General features: G+C 35.5%; 1 protein-coding gene across 1 annotated transcript in view; it reads right to left on the bottom strand.

Annotated features, from left to right (window-relative positions):
- The window catches only part of BLTP1 (bridge-like lipid transfer protein family member 1), a 142,299-nt gene that overhangs the window by 40,246 nt on the left and 76,753 nt on the right, over positions 1 to 25,300 (bottom strand). The window contains 22 exon segments of the mRNA XM_072406825.1: positions 1,002 to 1,244; positions 1,476 to 2,182; positions 2,275 to 2,450; positions 3,504 to 3,679; positions 5,726 to 5,884; positions 6,828 to 7,047; positions 7,906 to 8,054; positions 10,298 to 10,535; positions 11,608 to 11,760; positions 12,786 to 12,936; positions 13,096 to 13,247; positions 14,042 to 14,253; positions 15,786 to 15,983; positions 17,108 to 17,310; positions 17,753 to 17,880; positions 18,193 to 18,333; positions 18,755 to 18,875; positions 19,263 to 19,436; positions 20,467 to 20,537; positions 22,013 to 22,853; positions 23,448 to 23,703; positions 24,403 to 24,653. Coding sequence (XP_072262926.1) covers positions 1,002 to 1,244; positions 1,476 to 2,182; positions 2,275 to 2,450; positions 3,504 to 3,679; positions 5,726 to 5,884; positions 6,828 to 7,047; positions 7,906 to 8,054; positions 10,298 to 10,535; positions 11,608 to 11,760; positions 12,786 to 12,936; positions 13,096 to 13,247; positions 14,042 to 14,253; positions 15,786 to 15,983; positions 17,108 to 17,310; positions 17,753 to 17,880; positions 18,193 to 18,333; positions 18,755 to 18,875; positions 19,263 to 19,436; positions 20,467 to 20,537; positions 22,013 to 22,853; positions 23,448 to 23,703; positions 24,403 to 24,653 — 5,120 coding nt within the window.

The raw sequence follows: 25,300 nt of genomic DNA, 5'->3' as shown, positions 1-25,300 counted from the left end.
ACATTAAAATGAAAACTGAATATATTGCAACTGGCCAGTGCTTGGATTTGGTGACTGCATTTGTTTTCCTTTCACAACTTTTTTTCATTTTTACCATTTTTTTTTCATTCTTGACCTAAGGCTCACTCAATGTACTGTATTCTACAAGGATGAACTTTTGTTCTCCTAGGCTAAAAAGTCCATTAGAGCATAGAAACTGTTCTGAAAATCACAGAAAGAATTTTAAACAATGATAACCAGCAATAGTCAGCATAGGTAGAATGAATCTAGGAAGGGCAAATAATATTTCTTGAGATTTAAAGGAAGAAAATGGCTCCGGAAGGTAAAACCTGTTTCTTAGATTGTAAGCTCAGGGGTCCTCTTCTCCTCCTGTGCCACTGTTTGTATCTGTATAACATTTGCAACTCATATTTATTGCACAGAGGTACAATTTATGTTGATGCTTTATAAATATATTTTATTCTAGCACCAGCGGGTATTTTTGCAAATGTAGCAAAAAAACTTTTAATGGTATATTTAACAAAGTAAACAGAAAGCTAAAACAATATTCTAGTGATTAGCATTAGCTTCCCAATACCCCTGGTAACAGAGCCCAAAGCGGACACTTTGCTCTTTCTCATTTGGACACAGTTAAGTAGTGTTTTGAAACAGCTCTTTGGGTGAGGATTGATACTGGAGTATGGATTTAAAATGGCACTTGGTAGTAAAGAACCTAAAGTTGGAACACCAATGTGTTTATGAAATATCAAGTAAAGAGCTGCAAAATTGAACTGCACTAAAGAGTTTATTTGAATGAACAATCATGCTAAAATCTGATGTTGAAAAGTTAGAACCGAATGAGTGTAATGTAATAGGTGTATTATAGAAAACCAACTACCAGTTCTACCTTCCTTTAAAGGAGACTGTTTAACATACACTTTAAAGTGATCAAAAACACAATTTACAATACAAAAATGAAGATAATGCGTGATTTATAACTTATTTAAAATCTGTTTTATTACCTTTCATTTTCTCTTTCAGTGTAAAGCTACCATGAATCCTCTTGAGCTCAGATTCCATGGTCAAGCCTCCAATGTCAGCTTCTAGGTGAGTGCGATTCACCATGCCTATTCCAAACACTATCAGAGTGACATGCTGAGGTTCTGCTGCAATTAGGCTGCGTTTTCTTTGACTCCTATTCAAGCTATTGCTGTCCTGTTCATTTTCAAACACCACTCTGCATGTTGGCTCAGATGGGCTCCTTCCTAACAATTTGTAAACAGCAGTAAATGAATTTGAATATTTCTTTCAACAAAAACATATCTAAAAGCAAATCTACTATTAGAAAATAAACATATTAACACTATTTGTGTTAAATGTGCATTTCTTTATGTGGCACCTGTATTCCATACCGACTTGAAATGTTTATTGCATACAAATTATTATAATAAAACACACAAAAACAAACATAGTATAGCTACTGAGTTATTATATACCTGCAGGACCAAGAGGTTCAGATGACTTTTCCAAAAACCCAGTGGGGTCAGATATAAGGGAGTAGAAGTTAAGCAGTTTGTACATGTTCTGCCAACACTCTGCAGATGGCTCACTTTGTTCAGAAACAGTTATGGAATCAGAGTCATCCATATGGATTGTCATGTGGTCTACTGCATCTTTTGAGCCCTTGCGAGAAACTTTAGAGGTTCTCCGTTCTGACCTTCCCAAGGAGTTCTTGTTTCGAGACTCTTTCTTGTTGTTATCATTGCTGGCTCTTTTGTTCTTTAAATTATTTACTCTGATGCCTCCGTTAAGACTGCCCCTAGAGCTGCGACTAAAGTCAGAAGAACGGAAATCTCGATGTTTCCTTGTCTTAAAGGTAGGTGTGGGAGATGCTGAGCCAGCAGTGTATCTGCTGAGTTTGATATCTGTTTGTGTTGCCTTGATGTCATCAATCATTGTACTAAACTGATGTATGAGCCGTACCAAAGCCATATCTACATGTTGACTAATGGACTGACAGGATATGGTGAAGTTACAGTGGAAGGTGTTATAGTATCTTTTGCTGAGGTCATGAAATGAGAGTGCACTGGTAGGGTTCTGAGGAGTGTACATGGACTTTTCCATTATTACTGCATTTATACTGAATGTTTCAAGCATTAGAGCTGGTTTAAATTCAAGTGGAGGTAGATTGATGGCTCCTTGCCTAAAGACAAAAAGAAAAGAAAAAGGGTTTTAGATTCCAAAATAGAAATAGGATCATCAAGAAAATGATAGCATATTAAATAAGTAATAAACCTTCTGGCTCTTTTACTCCTCCTCTCTTTTGATGTATCAGAATCCACTATGTCAGCTCTAAGACAGTCCAAAGTGCCAGAGAAGGACAGGTGTTCCCCAAAGTACATCCTGTAGCTAAGTGGGACAACATCCTGTGACTGGATACCCGTATGACTCAGCAGAGGCTTGAACACCACCTAGAACAGAAATTATAACACAATGTTATCAAAATATATATCAAGTAAAATATATCCTACAAAATGATTAAGGTCTTAATTTTACTAAAAAACAAAGTGGCACACAAAGCTATTGTAATGGGCAGCCGAAAGCCTTCACTATACTGGTCATTATGCATTAAAGGTCAGGTTGGACTGCAGTGCATAGCTCTCCCAATTAGAAGAGCTTAGACTGCTAAACATTAAGCCTGTTTCTGAACAATTACGATCAATCCTTTGATTAGGATTTTATTGGAGCATTGTGATCTGTCATTTTGACCATCCTAAATTACTTTGCTGTTTTTCGTTGTCTTTTCAAAGCATCTACTTGTATTATGCTTGCAGATTGTCTCACCATCTGTTCCATCCGTAAACCAATTTTCTTCCCTGCCTTGCTGGGCCCACCAATTTCTCTGACTCCCTAAATAGTTTCTACTCAGAATGCACTCTACACACCATTACAAATTTATCCTTGGGTCATTGAAAGAAGTACACTTTTATGGATAACAAGTTGTATAATAAAGCTGTCACAAACATGGCTGACAAGTCCAATCAAAATAGTGAAAACACAAAAAAAATGGAAACATTCAATTAAAAAAAATATGTTTTTCAGAAAATGCACTATTTTCACTAATTTTACATAAAGCTTTAAAATTCTTTAAAATACAATACTCTTCAATATAGTCCTAATTGAAAGAAAGATGTAAGTGAAATGTAAAAAAAAAATACCCTGTAATATAGGTGTTCTCCCCATCCACTTTTAGCTAGGCACACCACCTGCCAATTTTCAGTAACCACCTGGCTGTTTTTGGGTGCTCACTGAAAAGTTGGGTATATAAAGGGCTGACACCCACCTACAGCCTATTTCTATGCAGCTTTAAAGCATTTCTAGGGAGAATGCCGATTATTATTTATTTTACTACAGATAGTTGTATGAGGTAAATGTCTAGGCTCAAAATTTGAACAAACTAAAAAGCTAGTTTGTGCTTATCTAAGGAGAGTTTTTAGTAGTCACAAAAGTGTTATTCTTATAACCTGTGCATCTGCAAGCTGAACAGCAGGAAACCCTTGATTGCCTTCTTCAATGCCAGCTATATCATCTTGGCTGGTGCTGTGCTGAGATTGGGTTCCATCCAGTGTATTCTGATCACTAGATAGTACAGTGTTGAAATCAGAAGCTGAAGGAATTGTTGGCAAGTTATGTGTTGTTGCTGGAAAAAAAGATAAACAATACACTATATATTAAATCTATCGTAAACAAAATGGATTACTCTATGAAAAAGTTATGTTGGAAAGTTCCTTCTCTATCAGTGCTAAGGCAGAACTCCAGGCAAACAGTTTTTAACTCACCAACAGATTTGTACCCTCCTACTACACTGTACAGACAGAAAATTAATTCTACTACTCTGAAAACAGTTATATTATAATATATCTTGACAATGGTTCACAGTTGACATGGGGCAGTTTATTAAGAAAAATAAATAATTTGGTAAGTAAAACAGAGTAAGCCTAAATGTCTGCTCACAGGATTAGAAGCTTACAGAGCAGGAAGAATATAATCCTTACCTTTATCATTTCCATATGTCAAAATTGGATCCCTTACTCATGTACCCCACTTCCAAAACGGAAGAAGTTTTTAAATGTTACATACTTTGTTTCTTTGTAAAGCTATATAAAAACACAAATCATACTACACTTGCATTGTTACAACTTTGCTTATAAAAAAGGTTCTGAATCCCTACTTTAAGCTAAAGTTTTAAATTATGCATATTTGTTTGATTGTTTGTTGGCGCTTTTTAAATCCCGTTTATTATTATTAATATTATTAATATTAATAATAACAAAGAATTAAATTAACAATATACTTTTATCACTGTATCACATTAATAATATTTAGGATTTTACAAATTCGGATGCAGATGGTGTAGCTAATGCAACTCTACATACAGGAAAAGCTGCAGGCATATCTCCAGGCTCTCCTACAAGAGGTGTCCTATATAGAAGCGGATGGGATTGGAGAGGGGGAACAGCAGTAAAAGATAGAACTGGGGAACAGAAAGGACAAGGTGGGAAGTTCCAGGGTCTCAGACAGATAGGAGGGAGGAGACATCTCTACATAGGCCAGAATGTCCCAGTGGCAAAACAAAATTCTGAAACCCCATAATATTTAGTTATGTGTGGTCAGTTTCCCTCACAACAATGTTTGCTGCCCAATCTGATAACAAACCTTGAAAGATCTTCAGTTTATGTTCAAATGCAGAGCTGGCATATGAATATGCCATAGTGGATTTGACCCGAATATGCTTAGGACAGGCTGTACTTACACTTTTTTTCATGTTAAAACAATATAATCCAATGGAATAAAAAATTGACAATGTCCACATTTTGCAGAGGAGACAAAGTTTTTTTTAATCTGTCATCATGGTAATATGTAATGCATATGACCTGTTTTAATAAGGCTAAAATGTATCCAGCAAACCTGGAATGTATTTCCTAAAACCATTCTGGACCAGATCTATTCCAGGTTTGCTGGATCACCCAGGTTCACCCATAATAGTCCTTCTCTGCTCCAGCCTTGGAGAGATTTCATAAAATAGGCTCATAATGTACTAGATAAAAGAAAAAATCGAATCTTTGAAGACTAGAGAAAACAGGAAGCAAATATGGTATATATTTAGTAACCAAATTCTGGGTAACATCTGTAAAATGCAAAGTGTGAATGAACACATGATATTTGCTGTGGGTAGCTCCTTTGCTTTTTCTTTTCTCCAGCTTGCAGACATGAGATCGAGAGTGGGAAGCTTAATAGATAGAAAGTTACAGGGTCTCCCTAATCCCTTCCCATTGACATACACAGAGGACAATATAAAATGTTGATGTTATTTATGAATAGAAGCATGAATATAATGATCACATTATATGATCAATGATCACATAAAACACAAAGATGCATGAGTCATTATTCCTGTATTACACACTAGTTTAGGAAGACTGTTTAAAAAAAGAACTATTAATAGTAGGTTCAAGTTTTTTGGGAATACAGAAACGATTTTTAGCTCAAAGTAAAATACCTGAATGACATGGCGTGATCTTTGTTTATATTGTTTTAAAAAGCATTAGTGTGTCATTTTTCTATTTTTGTACTTTATCAGCCTTGAAAAACTGAAGAGACCCTCTCTGAATATTAGGTAAACAGTTTTGTGGTCTCTGTCCCCTTATGTTCTAAAAAATGTTTAAACAAACCTAAGTGCCAATACCTGTGGGAAGGCTGTTGTGTCCAGACTTGATCAAGGGTGACTCGTGTACCACACTGCCTCTATTACCCACTGCATTTGACATCCAGTTATAGAAGCTCACAGAGGATGGTTCAGACAATAAAGGGTGTTCTGATAAAATTTCAGTGCCCACAGGATTTCCTGTATCAATAAATCAGGAGATGATTCAGAGGACTTTTGCGTTTAAGAAAAAAAAAGGATATTCTTGCCAAGTGTATGTGAGTTATAAAAAAAAAAAGTATCATCCATGTTCTCACACATGGTGAATTATGCTTGGGTAAAAAAAAAAAATAAATAATTTAGCATTGTAACATTCTGTACTACACAGAATGAGACTTGCTTAACAAAAGAACTGCATGGCTACATAGAGCAATGTACGCTTTAAACAAAACAATATTTCTGATAGGCATGTACTGTCCAGTAGTTTTATAATAAATAGTGCTATAAATACTGAAAGGAAGCAGTACATCTATTGGTTATACAATTTAAGATTAAATAATGTGCTTTACTGATCAGTTAGGTTACTAAACATGTTTTACACTTTTTGGAATATGAAACACAATACATTATACACTACAAAATGAATATGACAGGCGTAAGAGCTACGTACTGTCACATGCATTGAAACAACATGAAGACAATGCAATGTACAGATATGTTTAGATGAAGCGGAAAAGACATGTGTGATGTACTTCAATGAAAACAAATATAGGTAAAACTACATAATGAGCAAACTATAGTAATTTCCAGTAGATGCAAGGCAGTTTTGCATTAAACTATGTAATCAAACATGTACTTTTTTCCCTTAAGGTTTAAGGTAGATCATGTAAGGAAAAATGCGTAAAAGGCATGCCAGGAATGTGAACGCCAAATAACTGCAACTACAAATGTAAATATCATAGGGTTATCACAAATGATGGTGTTCGTCTTGTAAACTGTTTTGTAAGACAGTTAAATTGCAACCATAATAGTACATCCTAATATCTTAATCTGACCCTCCTAGAAATGTATAACTTCATCAAGCAGTCCTGAAGTAGTTTTACAAAAACTAAAATAAACGCTTAACCTGACAAGTAATTGCTACCTGTTCTGGTAAGGGAACTGCTTTTAACTGCACCAGCACTTCTTTGTGGAGTCCCCTCCAGCAGATTATGTAGGCTTGGGAAGCTTCCTGTCAGGTAACTTAGAAAACTCTCTTTTCGTGGACTATCTTTAACAGGCAATCCAGATCTGCTGACATGTGCAGGAGAGTCATTTGCTGTGTCTCCACTGGTGTAACTCAAAGAATGATATGGGTGGCTTCCCTTAGAAAAGAAGTAAGAAGAGTTTATTGTGGGCAAAGGTAAACAATCACATGGTAAAAGCAATACATTCTGCATACCTAAAAAGTTTTGTATTTTAAAAAATACAACTGTTTCAGCCTCAAAAATAATAAATCTGAGTATCAGAATCATATAACCTATACTCCCTTAGCCCCAACTGGTGAATTACTTAATAAACAAAACACGTTTGACAAGAATTTTCTCTTGTGCTGCAGATGATGACATTGAAAAAATCGCTGACTGTATTGCTTTTTTACGGAGCCTGTGGTTGGATCCAAGCACGTAATTTGTTCAAGGAGGAAGGAATGGACATTCCTTGTTAGATCTAACTTACACTCACTGGTATAAATAAGGCCTTTGCAGACAGTGAATAGGCGCAAAGGGTTGCCTGTGGACAGTGCAGAACACAAGCACAATGATGCTTGTAATCAAGCTCATCTGCAGCTTCTAAAGTGTGTTCTGTGAAATGCAGTGTTTACAGAAGGAAAGACTATACAGTTTCTGTAGAGTACAGAACTCTCTAAAAGCGTGTCAAGGTAAGCTTATTGAAAATGTGGGGTTTAGATTATTCTGTATCACTTTGGAGATTGGGTTGGGGTGGCGTGTTCAAATGACAATGAAATGACTGTTTATTATTTGCATACTGAACGTAGGGGCTTCCAGGGTACAGTACAAACTACTAATACTGTAAATATTAAACAGATATTGAAAACTGAGTAAAAAAAATGTGTGTTTGCGATGGCTAGTTGAAAAATACTAATGAATAACTAATGAATAACCACTGCATGACTTTTTGAATAGTTTTTTTCGGTAACTTACAATGCAAAAAAAAAAACCTACCTTTATCTTCAAAGCAGAGTCACTATGAGCATGAGATTTGGACAACTTCCTCATAATTTCAACACCACTTACAGGACCTGAAGAAACCCCGGTTTGTGGTGGCCTTGTATTTGCACCTTCAAGCAGCATAGTATGCTCACTAATGGTAGCTGGAACAGATTAAAAACACAAAACCTCATAACGTCTCTAGTGATAAACATGCTTTCATTGATTGTAAAGTTGAACTCCAGACAGGTAGACACCAGTATTATATCTATTACAATTAAATATATTTTTTAACTAATCTATTCTTTATATTAGTATTCTGTAGAAAACATAAAAATGTTGTTGTTGTGGGATGACCTGTTGTAGTTGCAAATCAGGACCTGAAGCGTCTGACAATTGCGGTCAGGGAATATGCCAAGAATAGAACATGCAAGGGGGATAACCTCATCAGTGTGCTGCTGTTTCGTTTTCAATATTAACCCAGCAAGCTGAAAGGAGGGGGGGGACTATGACAAGCATAAATGTGTCTGGAGGTCTTAAGCTGCATACACATGTGCAATTATTGTCGTTGGAAAGGATCTTTTATGATCCTTTCCGACGACTATGGACTGCACGATGCATGCTCTTCGGACAGGGGAGGGGGAGAATGACGGAGTGGCACCCTGCTGCGTTTTCTCCCCCTTCCCTTGCATTAAGATCGTTCGTCGCCCGTGGATCCGCCAGGATGGTCGTTCGGACGATCGGCGCTGAACACACGGCAGATTCTCATACGATATCGGCCCTGAGCCAATTATCAGGGAGAACTATTGGATGCGTATACATAGCTTTAGACCTAACTATGACAAGCTAAAGGTGTCTGGCTCAAGATTTACTGCAGAGAATTAAAAATACTTTGATAAACAATGGTTCCAATTTACAAACTTAGGAGTTTGCTAGGTGTTTCTACTAAACATAAATTATACCTACAGATGTTGTGACCCCCACTAGTTCCCACAAAATTAGATATTTTTCTTCCTAAAAAATTTGCTGTAGATCGCTAAAATGGAGAAGACAATAAAACGTAGGAGTTTTCGAATATTAGGATTCACCTTAGCTTGAAACACTGTCAAAGGAAGAGTAATTTTTGCACACATGCCTGAAAAATCTTAAATTACTTTGCAATTCCACTAAATCTAATTTATATCACACTAACAACAAAACAGCGTTTACTGTATTGTAAACCTTTTATTTTAATTATCAGGTTTGCCATCCTTATATTTAAATTCTGTTCAAAATAGGGATTTAATAGAACTTTTCAGTTTAATATAATAGAAAAGGGATATAATAGAACTACTAGTCACTATTTTATTGTAAGACAAATAAACGAAAGGCTAATGTTTGTCTTAAAAGAAAACTTAAAGAAATTTACTAAATAATTACAAAAGTGAAATACCAGATTACATGACTGGAGCTATGTCATTTGCAAATAAAGACTCTGAATAGCAGTATATACAAATATATATCCAATAGATAACACTAGCCTAATCTCACCATTTCAATACAAGTATTTTACAAGCTGTAAGAGAATTATTGATTATCAAAGAATGTAAAATGGCTAAAAAATGGGAAACCAGTGTTTACCTAATAACTATAATAAAAATAATTGTATAGATACAAGTGAATGTGAGCCTCCTGGAATAACCCAGATTTCTGAATAAACTACTTTATAAAACTTGAATAAACTCCTTTAACAAACACATTATAAATAGAAAATAATTTATAAAAAAAAGTCAAATTAATTTACTGTAATAACCTGGCAGCCTTAATTTTTATCAAATGTTCTGTTTGCGCAATAAACATTTGCACCTTATAAATCTCTGCTTTGGATTACTTCTCTAGCCTGGTCTCTAGCTGTAATAAACAAAAGCATAAAAAGAGCTTCCCTTTACATTTTTATTTAGTTTGATGTAAATAGAAATCCTGTAGATTTGGTAGGAACCTGGATTGGGGGAGAAAAGTTTAGAACCATGGGGGAAACCCATACCTAGGAACAGGTTCATGCAGATGGAGTTGTTTTGTAAGATTTAAATCCAGGACCTAGAACTTCAAGTCAAAAAACTACTAAAAGTGCATGTAAACCCTAACAATGAAGTTCTCTAATTTGCTCCTCGTTGGTCTGTTAATGCAAAATGCTGTTATAAGTGTTTTTTTATATCTGACAGTTTGTTACTTGATAAACATTTTAATGTTGATTAATGTTTTAACTAGAATAAACAAGCTGGACCATCTGATATGTAAAGAATAACTTTGTGAAAAATTTGCATAGGTAAAGTTCTACAGAAATGTTCCTAATCCATATTTATTAATTGAAAAGCATCAAAAGAAACTGGATGTGTTAGGTTGTGTTCAGAAAAGTATTCTGGCATACCTGCATCAAATTCAAACTCTGCTCCATCAGCACTGGTGTCACTCTGCAGAGCTGCACCATTCTCTAATCCATTTATATCATCACCTTTCTTGACTGAATTTTGAGACTTCAGTGGTTGAGCAGGCCTGTGCAAGCGAACACCTTTAAAGGCAGGTGTAACAACAATAAACTTCATCCACTGTCTGGCAAGTGCAACCAGGCCTTTCTTCAAGGTGACCAAAGCAGGAAGTCCATCACTCTATAACACACATAATTTTTATTCCAATAAATAATTATATGCTTGCTTTGCCCTACAAAGGCAAAGCAACAGGTTAGCTTTAATACCACTCTCCCTAGCAGTGCATCCTCACCTATACTTCACTAGCCACTCTGTTGAGCTCCTTTTAAATGTATGCCCAGAACTATCACAAGGGGGTGGTAGAAAAGTTCTCTTATCTGTGTAAGCTCCCTACTATAACAACTTTGATCATACATAGGACTTTCTTTATTTGCTTTTAGTGACATAATTGCGAGGAAGTGAACAAAAATGGAGAAATTATGCTGGTCAAAAAAACTAATTTTAATTTGCCCAGCACAGACAAATCACAGGCATTACAATTAAGATTGGATAGCATTAAATACCTATTAATTTTGGTGTGGAAATACCTAAGGTGTGCTTTAAAGCACCTTCAAGTATCAAATACTTGCAACTGAATTTGCTCATTGCAAATACACGTTCTGTTTCCCCACTTACAAGCATTGTCTGACCACACCAAAATTACAAAAATTAGTTAGCCTTGTCCTTCTTATGGCAGAACTCATTCTTTACATCTTTGGAATATCAACAGGTACATTAAAATTCATCTTTCAGTGAGCATGCATTTGAGTAGATTTTATAACATTTAAATGAAGGTGGGCTTTTGAATTTTGTATAGAAAGTTTGCATTTTAATACAGTAAGCTAAGGTGACATAAAACATGCACCAAACAGTAACAAATGGCCAATCAGTATGTATAAAAAAGAAGTGAGGAGACATAAACTAGGTAAGAGCAGGTGATGTAGCCAAATAGCATATATGATTTGGAAGGCAAAGGATGAAAACATGGGGAAGTATACAAATATTAGCCATGGGCCAGGCACACATGGGAAAAAACATAGAATAGAAATAAGAAACACTCCTGTTTTTTAAACATAATCCCAAAACAGATAAATCAAATAAGGGAACATGCCCTGTGTGGCTACAGATTTCATTGTTTGTGTCTTTTCCTTGAGCTATCTATACCATCCCAGGGCAAGCAAGTGATCATGCTTTTCTACTACTCTAAACTTACCAATGTGGCATCTTCAATAATGGAATAATTGGCTTGATGTAAATAATGATGTAGCAAATTGCAAAGAAGACAGGAGGGATTTTCTTGTAGGTAGCGAGCTTGTTTTGTGAGGCGGTTGTACTTGCTCCGCATAGGAAAATGAATACTTTTATTCTGTAACAAAAGTAAAAAAACAAAAATAAACAACTCTAAGAAATAGTTTAGAACTTACTGGCTGCTGTCCAACAAAATCTCTAGAAGGCTTTGGCTTTGTCATTGGGATGTGTATCACTAAGTGACCATGTATTTATGTTTAACACACATTGATGTATGTGAAGGGTTCTGCCATTTTTTAATGCCGCTAGTTCACATATATGTGGTGCACAAGTAAGCCAAAAAAAAAAAAAAAAACAAACAAAAAATATCATGTTTATTTTTTCTATCTGTGAACACCTGTAATACGTACTTTAAAAGGTATGGCAATTCACATGGTTAAAACCATAATTAAGCACGTAAAAATGGAGATGCAGAGGCATGACCCAGCATAAAGCCACATACAAGTGGTAGATAATTGTCGCCCAAGACAACCGCAATTACTCATCTTTAGTGTGTGTACTGTGGCATCCCAATGTTGTTTTGCCATCTGACATGGTGGATTGCTAAACAAACAATTGGGGAGGACTGCTGTCATTTGCTAAGGAGGAGGAGGACACAGTGGGGTACCTCCAGTGCTTACTCATTCTAGTATCTCTGGAAATGATAACAAAGGACCATGAATAGACAGAAATTTGACGAAGACTTACAGAATTTACCACTTTGCTAACTGCAATCATACCTTTTAGTAGGAGTTAGACCTTTCCCAGTCTACCATTAGATTATAATGTTAAATCTTATTTTGAATAACGTTTATGTCTGTTTTCCTAACCATTATTCTTGTGTTAATGCTTTGTGAATCGAGCCTATACCTCAGCAGATAATGCTGTATTAAATTTAAATAATCTTCACTTTTGTTTAAAAAAAAAATAGTAAAAAAAAAACATGGCTTCAGTCAGATCTAAAAAAAATTAGCACGTTTTCATTTGCAGCTTTATGTTTCTATTGTGCTTTACCTTAATTGGAATACCCTTTAGGAAATACATCCGAATTCAGAAAAACAGGAACTTACAACCAAAGTTGGGGGGAACAAACCCATCACTTACCTCCAAAGCTTCAGTCATAATACAGCCCATTACAGCACAGATTCTTAATGTGCCCTCAGTATCCAGCTTGTTCAAGGATGACTTTACTTGGTCAATGGGAACCAACCATGCACTGACTGCTGGAGTTGCAGTACTTAGGAGGTTTAATTGCCTAACCAAAAAAAAAAAAACATTTACAAACTGCTACAATTTTTAGTACAAATTCAAACAAACCATTAAAGTAGGGACTTGTCAATGACTACAAAACTCTTCTAATATCAAAATGTCACTAAGCACATAACAGAGTTCTCTGTCATTTAGCTACACGCACCTGGAAAAGGTAAGAGCTGGTGAGCGTAAATTTGTGGGAGCTGCAAAGCTAAACCAGATCTCTTTTATAGTAAGCTTCATGCTACTTGAGTCTGGTGGAGGAGGCATTAACGGAAGATCTTTTTTTAAATCATCTGACTCAACACCTTCATCCTACAAAATAAAAAGAAAAATTAGATAAATAAATGCAAATAGCATCTTTTTGGACAGAAAACTGCAGTTGTGCATAATATCTCAGTTCAAAGGTTAAAGCAGCAACTAGTGTAGCTTTAATTTGAAAAAAAAAGCTAAAAATTGTACATTGTAAAAAAAAAAAATTGTGGGCTAACCACCTAAGTCTATTTCACCTTTACCTATCAAAGTTATATAACAGCTCACTTCAGAAGATTTATTAATAGAACAGTGACAGTTTTGAGAACACCATACACAATATTATAGATCATTCATCACATTTAAATCAAACAGGGCCTAAAGATACACAAGCATCTGAGAACTTCAGCTCAAAAGTCAGAGATCAGCTGATATAAATGAGCCCTAATGTCTACACAAAAAAAACAATAAATAAAAGTTTATGACTGCCATATAATAATATACTTCCTGGGTTTTAGGGCTCTAGAATAAAAATCGGGGTACTTCCACAGTAAATGTTTTAAGCTCAATGCAATACTGCTAAAAAGGTAAATGTTATTTTACTGTGTGCCTAGGTTGATTGAGTACTCAGATTTTTGTGATAGAGTGGCAACAATGCTGCACTACTTATAAATACAGGGCCACACTCATGTAGGCTGTGCCTGTTTCAAGAAGAAAATAAAAAAAGGTTACAGGGACAGAATTATTCTTTGTCGCTGTTATTTCACGCCTCAAGCCTGTACTTTTTCAAATAGGACTAAAACCATTTCTAGTACTGCAAAATAAATACAAAATGAAAAAATGTATGAGGCTTTTACCTGTTCATCAGACAAAGAATTTCCATTGATGTCTGAAGAAGGACTCACACCATCACATGGTATATTATCATCAGATACATCAGTACTATAGCCACTTCCAGTTGGGGAATCAGAAGAGTCATTAGATTTTTGCAGACCACTTCGATCAGTGGTACTTGACTTTCCCATCATGCCAAATGAGTTGTACAATATAGCACCAGATTGCCGCCCACCTTTGTACAGAAAACATAAAATGATTTAGGATCATCACACTTAGAAATATAATTTATCCCCAAACAACAAGTGTATGAAAGCATACATATCCATCCACTTTCGGTTTAGGATATTTCCCCACCAATCTTTAAAATGTTACTCCTAAGTGTTACTTACCCTTCTCTGCTTTGGCCACACCTTTATTGCACACCCCACTTGGTAATGCAAAGCCTTTTAAAAAATCTCCCACGCAAGTTCTGCACTTCCCACGCGTGAATGATTTATTATCTATTTCTTTCTAGGAAAAGGCCTCCAGGAAATTAGGGGTTCCTGACATTATGAGCATTACCAAAACAAGATATTGTTCAGTTGGACTAGAAAGCATTCTAATATCTAATGCAGCAACAGATACTTTGTTTTGCTCATAACTATAAGGAAGATAGACTAACTGTCTGACCACCACTCCAAGAGGTATCCCTTTATTTTTCTCTGTTTAAGGTAAACATACAATACCTGGTCAAACACAGTGGGCCTGATTTATTAAAGCTCTCCAAGAATGGAGAAATACACTATCATGGGAGAACATGGGTGATCCAACAAACCTGGCATGGATTTCTTAAAAATCATTCCAGTGTTGGAGAGCTTTAAAAAAAATCAGGCCCAGAACGTAAATCTATTTAATTAGCTGAAAAATATTTTTCAACTGTCACATCTTACATTCATGGGATTATCACGTCATAAACCCAAGAATTTAACACAGATCAGTAGCAGGCAGCAACACATTTTTTATCCACAAATTACCCTATCTTTGTAAGTGGGGAAAAAAGCTCTTGAGCTGGGCTTTTAATCACATATATATGAGGACTAAATATCACCTAAGTAGATGCATGTTGGGGTGAGGCTGGTCTTTGCTTCTATATAACATTGCACCTAAAGTTCTTTTTTTTCATGTTCAGACATAACATTCATGGATTTGTGACTAGAGGATCTCAAATTTTAGTTGATGGATACAGTTTATGTAAGAAGCTAAATCTACTCTTATCCTCAGTTAGTTAATGTTTATTAATAATATTATTATTAAACTGTATTTTTAAAGTGCCAGTATATTACCCACCAACGTACAATAAATAGGGGATTCAAATGACCAACATATACAAAAAAAAAAAAACACAGGAGGTAAAGAGCACCCTGCCTAAATAGGCTTACAATCTGATCCAATGTTTACACCAATTTAATTATTTTAAATAGATTACAGGGTAAAAATCTCAAAACATGGATGGGAGTTGTCATATTCTATATTTCATTGCCAAATTGTTTTTGAAAGTGCAGCTTTTGGAGGTGTCATGCTTACCCATTCCTTCCAGACATTGTAAGCAACCAACAGCATATCAAGTGTCAAAAAATGTTTTATCTACATATTGGTAAGATATGATGACAGCTGCAACCACAAAATACATTATATTGGTAAAGTTTGCATTTAAGGTCTCAACTATACCACAGCCCATATTCCCGCAATTATGACTCATTGTGGATGCGGACAGAATGAAATTACCTTTAATGACAAGGTTTTCAATTCCACATTCAAACATTATCCAACCCCATTTTTCTTGGCTTGGACCAATGCGTGTTACATCAGTAGCTGGAGGCTGCTCAGTTTCATCCACAAATGTAAAATCATCTAATTCTTCTAGAGTGAAAAGAACCTTTGATTTCTCAAAGGGTATAGTAGTGATTGCACAGGTCCCCGCATCTGATCAGACAGAAGGAAAAATAATAACAAGTTCATGAAATGCTAAACTGCAAAACAGACACAATATTACTTTTTATATAATATGTTTGAAAATAAATGTATAGCCACCACATTGCAAAACAGATAACATGAAACTAAGCATTTAAATAAACTGAATAAACCAATATTAAACTGAATCATGCTTTGGTTGCTAACACTGGTAAAGGTAAGGATTTATTCTTTAATTAAACAAAAAATACAAAAATCAGAATAGTGTGTGTAATCACTAATAGCCTACTTTTTCTTAAACCATACCTTTTCCAAGCAGGTAATATGCACACCAGAACAAAGTGTCCTCAAAATAGAGAAAATTAGACGGAAGGTCCTAATAGATCATAATAACTGACATTTTATTTCCCACTATAGAACTGTTCAGTTATAACATGCTGAAGAGGATTCAATTATCTTGATATACCCTTAGGACGCATAGCCCTTTACAAAGCTAATATTGAAAAATGCAAAGCAGGCCAAGAGGGTCTATTTGTTTTAAATACAATCCCTATTAGTCTTCCAAAATGTAACACAGTCACTATAGCCTCCTGGCAAAATGATGTACTGAAAACAACTTTGATATTTTCTATTTATCACATGCAAAATTATAGTGGGATAAAAAAAATACAAACCTAAATGCCATACTAGCAAAATGTAAAAATGTATGTTTTGCAAAAATTTCTAAGATGGAAAGAAACCCTATACATAACAAGACTTTATTTAAACTGCTATATAACACAGTAGGAATCTCACAATGCACAGACTAAATATTTGCAGCTAGCATATTTTCATTCTATCGGTTCTCTGCTCTTAGTCTATATACTGTATCATGAGGGGTTATAAAGTCATTTTCATGGTAAAAATGTATGTGTTAATATGTGTGCAAACAATAAAAAAATGCTCTGATAGAGAAGCAGTTAGCTTGCACATTGTAAATATTCTTGTATATCTTTTAGCAGGCATGTAATTTCAAAGCAATTCAGCTGCTGGTTACTACTAAAGATTTAAAACATTACCAATGAATAGAAAGAAAAAAAAAATACAAAAAAGTTATGAAAACCCATTATTGGTTCATAAAAGACCACAGGTTTTACCTGAAGTGTCAAGCCCTCTGAGCTGACCATGTACTCGATGCACATTTAACTTGGCAGCTATTTCTTTTCCTTTCTCAGCACCAGCATTGGACCTTAATGATCCTGAGGACTGTGGTTGCATTTTAGTTGCATTGGCATATTTTTCAAAGTTAACAGTTGGTCGACCAGTTTCTGGGTTGTTGGGGGCTTCTTCAACCACACCCCTGCAACAGAAATGAGATAGCACTAGCCTAAAGCTCAAAAATTACATGCTAAACATGAAATAATGGCACTGGGTGAGCACAGTTAAGAAGGTATTGAATTATTGATGTTGAAGCACTATACCAACTAACTTTACCCTGAAACAACAGGATACTGCTAGGGAGAAAAGATCTGTATTCCTGTTTTGGAAAAAGGCACGAGGACTGAAAAAAATAGTATTTTGATAAAAGACTGCAGTCTCGATAACAGGAATAATAATAGGAATTACAAGTCACTTCATTTTAGAGTGCCTGTAGAAAGGATTGTTACAGTTTAGTTTTGTTTTATAGCATCCACAATTTTAAATATGAATACCTTTTTAAATAATAAAGGTATTTGAAATATGAATGAAAATGCTTCTGATTCTAATAAGTATGTATAACTTAGAAAAGCAATGGCCTTTACCTGTTCATTCGGACCTGTGTAGCAATTCTGTCAAAGCAAAGAGCAACTAAAGAAACATGAGTGACACTTTTACTTGTTGAAGCATTAGAAGACTCTTCAATTGATGCTTGTAACAAGCAAAGATTAACCTGGAATAAAAAAAATATTATATTATTGCAACAAAAATAGGAGTTGAAAAACAAGATGTGTAATTAAAGAAAACGAATTTGCTTGTAAGTGACCAACTCCGTCCCATCTAAAAAGTTGGCTTTCTTAGAGATGGGTGTCCAAACTATATTGGTGAAGTTTTCGAATTATCATTTAAAGAAAAGAGATTTGAAACAAACAACAGAACTAAGAGATTAAGCATAGCAGCCAGCCTGCAAATCTAAAAATATCAACTGTGTGAACAGCTGTACTTTAAGATTATATGGTCACATCTGAGGGAATTAAACCATCACCTTGGGAATAGAAACATTGGCTTGCAGTCCCTTGATTTTCACATTATCCTGGGTCAGCATAGCTTTTGCTTGTGTGTGATTTGTGCCTCCTTTAACCTGAGTTTCGGGTTTGGTCAATTTATTATCCTGCTTTGACGAGAGCTGGGGAAAAAAAAAAAATGATCCAGATGGTTACTTCCATAATTGATCAAGACCATTAAATGTACCACTGCATGGCATCATTCAGTAAATGGTACCCCGGAGCTCCTAAAAAGAAAACAATATATTGCTTTCACTGTAACTGGTTTAATAGGAGCTCCAATACATTTTCCAGAGCCAGTACATAAATTATACATAGCCTTAATGCAAAGGTTATAGCTACATTCTTCATGATTACACCAAAATGATGCCTATAAATGTACATAAGAAATCTATGCAATCTTTCCTACCTTTTGTTCTCAGTAAGATCTTGTACATTACAATCAGTTCTGCATTTTGACTATACAGCATACATATTCTGGAAATAAAAGTTTCAATTGCTAGCATTACAGTGATGTAAGGAAAACAACAAACACAAACTTACATTTTCAGAGAAAGTAGTTTTGCTGTTTTGAACGGCTTCTTTTAGCACTTTTGTGTGCAGATCATCAACAATTGCAGCAGGATGTCTTGTGCTGGTAAAATGAACCATGGCTTCTATGTACCTGCCAGAAAAAAAGGGGGAAACAAAGCTGGATTTTCAATGGAAACAGTAACTGGTCTTGTTGTACAAGAAGGACATATACTGAGTTTGTTATAATATTGATGTTATTGTCCTAATTGTAAGTATAATGTAAGGAACATCTAAAGAATTTTTGTATAAAAAAAACTTTATTTATACTTTATACTGCAAAATAGGGTTAATTTATTAGCAAATGAGATCTAAACCTCCCAGTCCAAAGAGTAAAAAGTAAAATCTGTCAGAGCAACGCTTTTACTAACAAATTATCTATCTTTCAAAAAAGAACATTTGAAAAAAGAATTGATGTAGGAGTGAATTTAACCTATACTATATTTTATAGGTGATATAATTATTATAGCCATAGTCGTACCTGTCCAACGCCTCTGCAACTAATGGGCTAAGAACAACGTCCACTGTACCCTTTACTTCTACAATTGCTGTTGTTCGCGTGTGAGTTATTGGTTGATTTAGAGTCCATTCCTCGGTCAACGTCTCATCATCTGTGTTTTCCATTGCCTTTTTCTCAAGAGGAGTGTACGGAGTACTGATTATTAAGAAGATAATATACATATTAGAAAAAGTAATATATTGTTTAAAAAACAGAAAAGGTTAAAGAGGAACTATAGGGAGCAATTTACTAGTGCACCAAGTCTGGGGTGGGTCTTGACCAGACAGAGAACGCCACACCTGGCAAAAGGAAGATACAAAAATTATGTAGGCCATCTCTGACATACCACGCATTATAGCCTGTTGATCTAAAAAGTCAATGTGACTGCATGAGTTTATAGAGAGGTGGTACTTTATACTGTGATTAAAGTATGTGAAAAAAGCACATCAAAATGCAGAAGTGTTTGAAATGCTATGCATTGTGTTTCTTAAAATGCAGCATGCCCTAATGAGATGAATTTGAATTATAAGCCAACAATACAAAACATTCTTTTCATAACAAATTACACATTTGGACAGGGCTGCATTTGAATGAAATAGTAATTTGTCAGTTTTTCCTAGATTTTAATTTGTGAAACAATTGGACATCTATCAGTTTTTATTGTTATCTGTGACGTTAGTAATTCATATAAGTGTCACTATGATAAAGTAAATCACAAAGGCAGCAGAAAAGGTAAAAGTCTGGGTGACAACTGTCAAATGTGGGAATTTTACCTCACTTTGTTAATATTTTCACTTGCTTCCTGTTGTATGTCTGGGACATGAAAACATGAAAAATTCTAAAAAGGCACTCCATACAAATCTGAAAGACATTCTAACCTTTCACTAACACTAACACTTTTGTTTGACCTTAACTTTTTTTTTTAAGTATTTGAATCTGAATATATAAGTCTAGGCTCAGCCTAACAAACTGCAAAAAAGACATGTTTATGTGTGGCTTTTTCTCCAGTTCTTCCAACAACAAATGTTCTTCTTCTTCTACAAAAGTTCTTCTTCTACAACAAATGTCCCATTAACCATTTTTTTGGGGAAAGAAACTGCTCCAGGCTTTATAAATATGGATAAAGTGATATTACACATACATATTTCAAAATGTTAAATAATGTAGTTATATATACACAACTCACCTGGAGGAAGAACCCATAAGCTGCATCCCTCGGTCAAGTAAGGCATTGGCAGACAGACCTTGTCTTACCATCTAAAGTGAGGTAAAAAATATATGACATTGTTTTACAAATGTGTGACAAAATTACAACTAGGAAGAGGGAAGTGTTAATTGCTTGTAGTCAGTATGAAAGATTTGATTAGAATATCCAATTTGTATTTCATCAAAGAGAAAAGGGAAAGTGTCCAATGCATAAAATACATCAAAGATAATAATAAAGGAAAAATACATCTAGCTGGATCTGAACTGTACAATATTTCATATCATAAAACACTGACACAATTTTAAATCTGTATAGAGAATAATTTGCTATTTATCTTACCTTTCCTGACACTATATATAACCAGTAATTTAAAGAGGAACTAAACCCAAAACTGCAAAAAAAGAAAAAAAAATCCACTTACCTTTAATCCAGCAGAGCAGTCAGAAACATCCGGAGGTCCCCTCCGTCGGGTCCTGCGTCATTACGGCATCCGTCAGCGAGCCAGCGCGCCATCTTCAACTTTTCTTCCTACGTCACCTGACCCAGGCCCGAGATTGGGTGACGTAGGTTGGGTGGGCGGGGGTTGAATTTTTCCTATGAAAAGGCTCCATTTCGGGCATGCGCAGAAAGAGCACCCAAGAGCCTCCCGGGATGGCTGACATAGGTATCCTGGGAGGCTATGAGCTCTCATTCATTCTCGATTGCCTAGGCAATCAAGAATTAGGGGGCGTGCTGCACTCAAAAAAAGGGGAAAAAAACTGAATTTTTACCTTACATAACAGGGTTATCCACCCTTTTATGTAAGGTGAAATTTCTGAGTTTAGGTACGCTTTAATGACCAGCCTGGGAACATTGATCCAGAGATGGCAGAAATGTATTGAATGTTTGTGATTACTGCTCAGCCATCACATCTACCACGTATATCATTTAGGTTTATACTGTACCTAAAACCCAACTGAATTTAAAAGCAAACAACCCGAATTCTTAAAGCAAACAATTTGATTATTATAATTCGTATAAGTACTAGCTTTAGAATCGATCTTTAAAAATGTAAAATACCCCATTGGGTATATTTATAAATAATTTCCCTGTTAATTCAGTTGAAGTTCCCCGACAGCCTTTCGAATCCCTCTACATTGATGGTTTCAATAAAACAATGACTTATTCTGCCACCTATTGGTCAAATATTGAAAGTGAGCAGCATTTACAACAGTTAATGCTATATATTCTAATAAATTTAACAGTAGTTCTAGTTGGAATTACCAGGAAAATAATATATAAATACACACCATTGTGTACTTGTGGTTGTCTGTAGCTGTGCGTCTTTATTTAGACCAACTAACACATATTCTAGGATTTTTTTTTTTGCTTATTCCAATATGCCTGTTCAATTTTAGATTTAGTTGGGCTTTACCATATCTTTATGTAGTAGGGTAAAGAAATGCATAAACACAAACTTGCCTCTTACTTTATTGGAATTATGTAAAATAAATCTGACATAGCTTTGTTTTTATTGATTTCTTACCTTAAAAGTTGGAACACAAAGCTGTTCATAGGAAGTTGAACTTTCTTCACTCGTTGGAGTGTCTAGGTCTAGTGGCCTATGTAAGGAAGACTTTGAAGTCCTTTTATTTGTTGGGTGTTTTACAGTCCAGTTAAACACCTGAAACTGGCTCAGATAATTCTGGTAGCAGGACATAATTGGCTGTTGAGTAGTCTGCTCAATATCCACAGGTTTATCAGCTTCTATTGTATATACATGTTCCAGTGCTTCTTCTTCCCCAGCTAGAGCAGAGACAAATGAAGCCTGAGAAGCATGAGTTCGGAGTGGCAGTGTCCTTGGATCCAACCTTGCTTCTCCCTGAGAAGTAGAAGTCAAAGGACCCTCTACACTGTGGTAAATTGATCCTCTGCTATAGTCAATTTTTTGAGTTTGCTTTTTTCTTCTTTTCCTCCCTGGATATGTGCCAGGACCTTCATCACTACTTATAGGTTCAAATTCTTCAGCTGCAGAAAAATAGGCTTCACTGTCTGCCATTGACATACTGGAGTCCATTGAACGGTACTGATGGAAAGAGTTGGAATCTGCAGATGGAGTGTATGGAAAGGAGCCAAAACTCCTCCTTTGCTTCGGAGAGTCTAAAACATTTTCATCACTGCGTGAAACATCACTACTGAACTGAACTCCAACAGGACCTATTGGTTTGTCCCCATAAAATGCAGCTGAAAGACTCTTTGTACTACCTAGCCTTGTGGAGCATACAGATGCCTGGCGCTTCAGAGGGGAGCGGAGTGGAGAATGGGCTGCAGACCGGTCCTGAGAGTTCGGTGAAACTGGACTGCTTCCTGGTGCTTCCACTGAAACACTGAAATTAATATATAAATAAATAACTAGCTTTAGGCTGATGTAATTTTGGCATGTCACTATATTTCTCTCTAACACAGATAAAGAATGACAATATAAAAACACCCTTAGAATCATTTGCTAAAAAATGATTGCAAAAAACTACCAAATTACTTGCTGATCCTTTAAAGAGGAAACCTGTCTAAACAAGTTTACATACAACAGTCTACAATTTAGCAGCTAAATTTTATCTGAATATATGTCTTATTTTTATTATATTTGCTAAATATCCTTGGGAAGGATAGAACTAGTTACAAGAAAACATGTTTAAAAAAAAAAAAAAAAGTTTCACTAATCAACTTTCCAGTACAAATGGTATGATTCAATAATGGTTATAGCTAAAAATACTCAAGGGGTAACACCGAATACATAACACTTACTACAGCTTTAATGTTCTGAAGTTGCAGCGCTATAGTATACAATATTAAGGCATGTAATAATATGCAATGGGTCACTGTGTTATTCACAGCACACTTGAAAACACAAACACAGAGTGAAACAAATTTTCTTAATTGCATTCAAAATTATTTAACACAAAAGGGCTAACAGCAGTCACCTTGTATGAGATTCTTGGGACTTGGCTCTGGGAGGAAAGTCCATGTGCCCCAAACTTTCTTCAGCAGCAGAGGAAGGACTGTCTTTCTCACCAGCAAGCAATGGTAGAGCAGCACTGCAACTGCTGTTTTCATCAGAAGATGAAGAACTGTGAGAGCATAGTGGCACTTGTAGGCTTATATGCTGTGCTTTTCTGTCAATGTCTATGACTATGGACCTGGAGTCCCAATCCTTTCTTCTACAACCATTGGCTTTACCTTGGGGGGGGGCAAAAAAAGATGAATGGCTTTTTTTGTTTTTGTGGGGGGGGTTGTTGTATATATCTGTATTATTCAGCAGAATACAATCGAAAGCTAAAAAGTCTTGCTTTTAGGAAAAATTGTAGACACCTAGTGACCGTTGCATATTCTTTTAGCAACCCCCAATTCTCCCAATTCTTTCAAATGCTAACCCAAATGCTTTTAGTATCAAGGCTTGCCTGTCCAATCTTTCTTCCCACCAGATCTCTACTGGCTCATCAGACAGCCATTATATGAATAGACCAAAAATAAATTACGTTCCTCCTTTGTATGTTCTTATGCTCCTATACTGTCTAATAGGCAGAAACTATTACTGAAGTGAACAGAGTGGCTAATCCCAATCCTGTGTTCTTCGCTCTAGTTTCTTGACAATATGTATTGTTGGCAAACAACAAGAAGCAGATGAAAGAGTAAGTACAAGATAGGATTAAAATAAGGTACAAGAAACAGTTCCTATAGAGGAAATTGCATCACTGCTCTCACATATTACCACCCTTATCATCTCTCATTAATAATGATGAGGAGGAAAGACTCTACATATGGGTAGCGTACATATAGGTATGCAATTATGACCTTTGCAATTTCAGTTTGGACATTATACTGAAGATTTATTTAAAAATAAAAAAATAGAATAAACCTAAAATACCTAAAGCCTACCTTCTCCTGCTTTTGGCAACTCTTTAGTTATAATCCATTCATTAGGATGAAGCAAAGACTGTCCATAAAACATATCAGACTCTGAGCTGGTGTTTGAGAATGCAGAGCTGCTTGAAGGGGTCAGGTCTTCTAGCCGGAAAAAATCAATTCCTGTGGCAATGCCACCAAAAAACCTGCAGCCTCCTAGGCAACCGCACTTATTCCTGCTCCTTTTATTTTTCACAGCATCATCAGGCCACAGAAACCACAACCTACCAATATACACAAAATGTTTGTAAATAGTTAGTTTACACTAAAAAAAAAAAAAAAAAAAAACATGCTCTAAAGAAAAACAAATACGCCAGCAACTCATAGATGATAGAAATCTGAAAGGCTAAGATAATCATTTTGTTGGCTAAACAAGAAAAAAAATTACCAAATAAAATGTGCAACAGTTCTTGTAATGTAAACCTGTCACAAAAGAAGTATGAAAGCTGGCATTTTAGGACTTCTCCAGAAAATGCTACTTACATGGCTGTTGTTTTGTCTCATTGGTATTTATGCACTGTGATTGGAAATTATGCAGATTAGGAAAGAGTTCAGTCTAAAAACCTGTGGTTTACTTTACAAACATTTACACATTACAAACTGCTTATATGCGCCCAAGAGCAGCAAACTGCACCATAGGTCAACACATTTTGCACACATGCGTTTGTGATGGAGGTGTGTTTCTTCCTCTAAAGCATAAAAAGCAATTTGCCACACATCAGAAATTAGACTGGGAGGTTTCACACAATTAAGCGGATACATATTGATAAACCATTCCTCAGTTCTGTAAATCTTTCAGGTGAAATAGATACATTTTAGAAATACAAGAAAAAAATACTAGCCGAATATACCCGAAGGTTTCTGAAACCAA

Source organism: Pyxicephalus adspersus, chromosome 3 (assembly GCF_032062135.1).
Source record: "Pyxicephalus adspersus chromosome 3, UCB_Pads_2.0, whole genome shotgun sequence".
Taxonomy (NCBI): Eukaryota; Metazoa; Chordata; class Amphibia; order Anura; family Pyxicephalidae; genus Pyxicephalus; species Pyxicephalus adspersus.
The sequence above is the reverse complement of the archived record's forward strand: the minus strand, read 5'-3'. Positions and strand labels throughout refer to the sequence as shown.